The sequence below is a fragment of the Poecilia formosa genome, unplaced genomic scaffold (assembly GCF_000485575.1).
Source record: "Poecilia formosa unplaced genomic scaffold, Poecilia_formosa-5.1.2 Scaffold365, whole genome shotgun sequence".
In the NCBI taxonomy this organism is placed as follows: Eukaryota; Metazoa; Chordata; class Actinopteri; order Cyprinodontiformes; family Poeciliidae; genus Poecilia; species Poecilia formosa.
The window spans coordinates 343,124-347,664 of record NW_006800304.1 but is presented as its reverse complement, the minus strand read 5'-3'; the positions used below and the strand labels follow the sequence as shown (position 1 = coordinate 347,664).

The 4,541-nt window shown below is 33.6% G+C and overlaps 2 protein-coding genes across 2 annotated transcripts in view; both read left to right on the top strand.

Annotated features, from left to right (window-relative positions):
* The first annotated feature begins 608 nt into the window (after positions 1 to 608).
* On the top strand, positions 609 to 2,635 carry LOC103153874 (dynein light chain roadblock-type 1). Its single transcript, XM_007574949.2, has 4 exons — positions 609 to 716; positions 1,274 to 1,349; positions 1,632 to 1,799; positions 2,135 to 2,635. Exons 1-4 carry the CDS (start codon positions 714 to 716, stop codon positions 2,176 to 2,178), a joined length of 291 nt encoding a protein of 96 aa, XP_007575011.1. The 5' UTR covers positions 609 to 713; the 3' UTR covers positions 2,179 to 2,635.
* Positions 2,636 to 3,300: 665 nt separating this feature from the next.
* LOC103153873 (dynein light chain roadblock-type 1-like) overlaps positions 3,301 to 4,541 on the top strand; it is a 1,937-nt gene continuing 696 nt past the window's right edge. Inside the window, exons 1-2 of the mRNA XM_007574948.2 lie at positions 3,301 to 3,412; positions 3,625 to 3,700. Of these exons, the coding sequence (XP_007575010.1) occupies positions 3,410 to 3,412; positions 3,625 to 3,700 (79 nt within the window). The 5' untranslated portion in view covers positions 3,301 to 3,409. The remainder of the gene's footprint in view (positions 3,413 to 3,624; positions 3,701 to 4,541) is intronic.

Below are 4,541 nucleotides of genomic sequence, written 5' to 3'. Positions count from 1 at the left end.
TATAAACATATATTGTGTGTGTGAGTGCAAATACGCATATATAAACATATATTGTTTTCCCTGTACATGAATGTGTATATATTTTGTTTTTCCTTCTGTCTCTGGCTCTCTCTCTCTTCCTGACTCTCTCTCTCTCTCTTCCTTAAATTCTTAAATTAAAAATTTAATTTAAGACTATAAATATTAACAACTGTTTTACATGGAGACGGATGACTCGCTGTGGCGACCTCTAAAGGGAAAACGCCGAAAGGAAAAGAAGACGAACATTAACAACTGTTTTTGTTTTAGATATGTGTTCTATAGTTTTTTCTAACTTTATTGTACATTCTTGTTGTGTTAAATGGATTTCGAGTTTTGCACAACCTTTTTTTTTATTACACATATATTTTTAAAAGAGTACTCGTTTCTCAAAATATTTGCAATTGTGTTAAGATTTGTCTGAGAGAAAAATAAACAACCCCGAACTATTTCATTTCGTCATATCCAAACACATTCTCAATAAAGCATTAAAAAACTCAATGTTTGTATACCCTAAATTTTTTTATAGATGATAATCACAAAAAGAACAGAATAAATAGAAAAAAAAATAAAATCTTAACGATTGACCGGAAGTTGTTTTATCCTAGTTACTGACAACTTCCGCTAATTCCAGTTAGCTTTTGTTCTGAAAGAGGATTCGTTTCTGTCACAATTTTCCCCCTATACGCGTTGAAATGGTAAGATAAAACACCCGGATTTAGTATTTATATGAATATCAGCAGGTTTTATCACCACCTGTGGGGATCTATTGATTTATATTTGCAGGTTTGATAGGATGCTAACTATGGCTAGCAGAGAAAAGCTAGCCGGGCGTTGCCTGTGTTCAGAAAATGTTTATTTTTTATTATTTAACTGTTTTTACTGCTTAGTGACTTTGGTTTATTATTGAGAATGTTTTATTCTTAGTATTATTGTTTGTATTTATTTTATATATATAATAGCAATGTTCAGAAAGGGTTATTTGTAGCTGTATTGTTGTTTTCATTGTTTTAGTTTTGTTTATTACCCGTTCCTGGTTTCTTTTTCTCTTCTACACACACACACACACACACACACACACGTGCTTAATTACTAATTTTAATTAGAAACATACATTATATATTTGTTGTTGTATAATTAAAATAATGTAAAAATACAACAATGTGTTTATTGATGTCCCTTAGAAGAAAGAAGGGGGTTTGACTTGCTGTGGTTTCTGGGTTAAATGAAGCCACCTGCTGTTTTTGATTTTCAGGCTGAAGTTGAAGAAACTCTGAAGAGGATCCAGAGTCAGAAGGGAGTTCAAGGAATCATCATTGTTAACTCTGAAGGTAAAACTCTTTAAAGGTAGAATGCAGAACAAATGTAGAACATTACCGATTTAAGAGAGATAAATATTAAACTTTTTCAGGTTCCTAAATGGTTTAAATCAGTTTAAATAACAGTTTTGAAATGCTTTGTGAATATCTCTGACATATTGATTGAGGTGTTGTGTTTTCTGGTTAAAATGATCTTAGAATAAGATTTCAGTCAAACTTGGACTTATTAAAATGCTGCACTGGATGCACGACTGTAACCTAATTACATGTTTGATTTGCAAACGTTCCTTCCAGGAATTCCCGTCAAGTCTACCCTGGACAACCAGAGTACGGTGCAGTACTCGGCCTTGATCCACCAGCTGGTGATGAAGGCCAGGAGCACCCTGAGAGACATCGACCCACAGAACGACCTCACCTTCCTGCGGGTTCGCTCCAAGAAGAATGAGATTATGATCGCTCCAGGTGAGCGAGACCTTCCTCCAGATGTGCTTTGATTTCAGGAGAAAGTCATGGTTGAACATCTGTATCTGATGATTTGTATGGAGGACCAAAAGTGACATATTTAAAAATAAAAGCTGGATTATATAGATTTTGTTTTTGTTTTTCCTTACACATGCGTTTGACAAGAAATGTATATATTGTTACATACATTTCTTGATAAAAATTCACGTGTAAGCAAAAGGAAAAACAAAACTATACATAATACTCTTTATCATACATATATTTTCCTCCATAGATTCCCAGCCTCACCGTGGCGATCCGGTTCTGAGCGCTGATTCTGTCTTGTTTCTCCTCAGATAAAGACTATTTCCTGATCGTCATCCAGAACCCTTCAGCCTGAAGCTGCTTCTGATCCTCTTCTCTTCATCTCCTGTCTGAATTTAAATGGTCAAACTGTTTTCTGTTTGCTTGCTGAAAGAGAAGACGATAGTGTTGGTTCTACAAGGACAGGAACTGATGGAGGATAAAATTGAAACGATTGGGGATCCGTCTGATGTAAGATGGTCCAGATCTCTATTTCCTTTTTCGATCATTCCAGATCGCTCGTCTCTTAGCTTTCCTGATTCTCTGCTGTTGTCTTTGTGTTGATTTCACTGATGAAGACGTGCACAAAGTAGGAAACATAAGTTTGGACCAGAACGACTAGAACTCCAGAGGTTCAGTTTGATGCAAACTTTGGGTTATTTATTGTTCTGTCCCAGAAACATGTTGAAGTATTAAACATGTGAGCTGCACTACATTCGCTTCTCTGTTCATTGTTTTCAACAGAATAAAGAATAGAGAAATACAAATGATAATTTATTGGTTCAAATTATTTTAAATAATTTCTAAAACAGCCCACAGAATGATGTTACCATTACCATGTGTGACAGTTGGTACTATATACTTCACCTTGACTCCTCCCAAACATTTTGTCTCATCTGAAAATAAAACTTTTATCCAGAAAACATTTGACTTATCAATGATTTAAGAGCTTAAAGTTCAACAGGATGAAAATAATTAAGTGATCATCGATGAACCGATACTTTTGTGTATTATTTCAGACATTTTACAAATTTATTTTATTTAACTTGTGGTTTTCTGAAAGATTAAATTTTTTTTAAACATTTCTTGCTTATGGTGAACTGAAAGTTTTATTATATTTAATTAATTAGTGTTTAACATTTATTAAACATTAATTAATGTTTTTAATTACATTTAATTGTATATTCAAATTTATTTATGTTTATAGATAGTCTCATTGAAGGGCTGCACAGTTTCTCTCCGGGTACTCCGGCTTCCTCCCACAGTCCAAAATTTATTGTGAAAATAAATTAAAGTTCTTATCGTGATAACTTAACCATGATAATGATAGACAGTACCATTAATACCCACTCCTATTTTCGTATGTTTATCAATGAGTTTTGCGACAGTATCACAAACGGAAGATACGAATTCCTGGTTCGCATCCAGGACTGTGAACGCACCAAAGTAGCCGTTGGGATCGAACCTTATAATTCCCCGTCAGTAACGGTTCCGTTAAATGTCAGAAGATTCATTTTTGTTCCCGATTTCTCCAGCTAAACGTTAAAATGGTAAGACAGAACACCGCACTGTGTTCTTTGTAGTAAAATTCAAGGTTTTATCGCCTCCCGTTTAAATGTAATGCTTTATTTTCGGGGGTTAGTGGGATGCTAACTGCGGGTAGCAGAGAGAAGCTAGCAGCTGGTTAACAGTTTAATGAGCAATGTGTTTGGGTTGCTTTGGTTTCTGAGTTAAACGAAGCCACCTGTTCCTCGTTTTTAAGGCCGAAGTTGATGAAATAGTGAAGAGGCTCCAGGCTCAAAAAGGAGTGGAGGGAGTCATCATCGCTAATTCTGAGGGTAAAACTCATGGTTTTAATTCATGATTATCTCTGCTGAGTTCATGATCACTTCTGATTTGAGATTTCTAGTTCAATGCCTTATTAAAGGGTCTGCATTTAATGACTTAAAAAGGCAGATTTCTGACTTTCCACTCAAGTCAGAAATCTGAAATGCTTTATAACATCAGATGATTGGGGCCACTGAAAAAATAACTTTAAATTCTGAATACTCTGAAAAATGTCAGTATTCTGATATTAAAGTCAAAATTCTGTAGAAAAAAAATCTAAGTTGATTGGATTTTGTTTAAAAATATATATGTAGTCCCCCACCCCACTTGAAAAACACTGACCTAATACCCAGAAATCTAAAACTTTTTGAATGTTCAAAGGTACAGAAGATGATTCACTGAAAAAAAAAGAAATCTCAGAAATGTTTGGAAAAAAAAGGTAACAATTCTGAGAGTGATGTCAAAATCATGTGAGGAAAAAAGCAGAAATAAGATTTTTGAAGAATTCCAACCTTTTTCAAAGTTAAAATTCTGAGAAAAAAATGGGAAAATCACTTAAGAAAAAATCCAACTTTTTGAAAAAGTTGGAATTCTGGGAAATTCTGGGAAAAAGTCAGAATTCGTAGAAAAATGTAATATAAAAACAATTAATAATTATAAAAACAGTTAACAGTCAATAATCCAGAAATAAAATCAGAAATCTGTTGGAATTCTGAAAAAATGCAGAATTTTTCTTTTCTTTCTTTCTTCTTCTTTTTTTAAATAAAAGATTAAACTCTGAAAAATGTCAGGATTCTGAAAAAAAAGTCAGGACTCTGAGATTAAAATAAGAATCCTGAAAAAAAAAAAATA

Coding starts and splice junctions, on each gene's coding strand:
- LOC103153874 (XM_007574949.2), top strand. Junction 1,350..1,631: donor CATCATTGTTAACTCTGAAG/GTAAAACTCTTT, acceptor CGTTCCTTCCAG/GAATTCCCGTCAAGTCTACC. Junction 1,800..2,134: donor TGAGATTATGATCGCTCCAG/GTGAGCGAGACC, acceptor GTTTCTCCTCAG/ATAAAGACTATTTCCTGATC.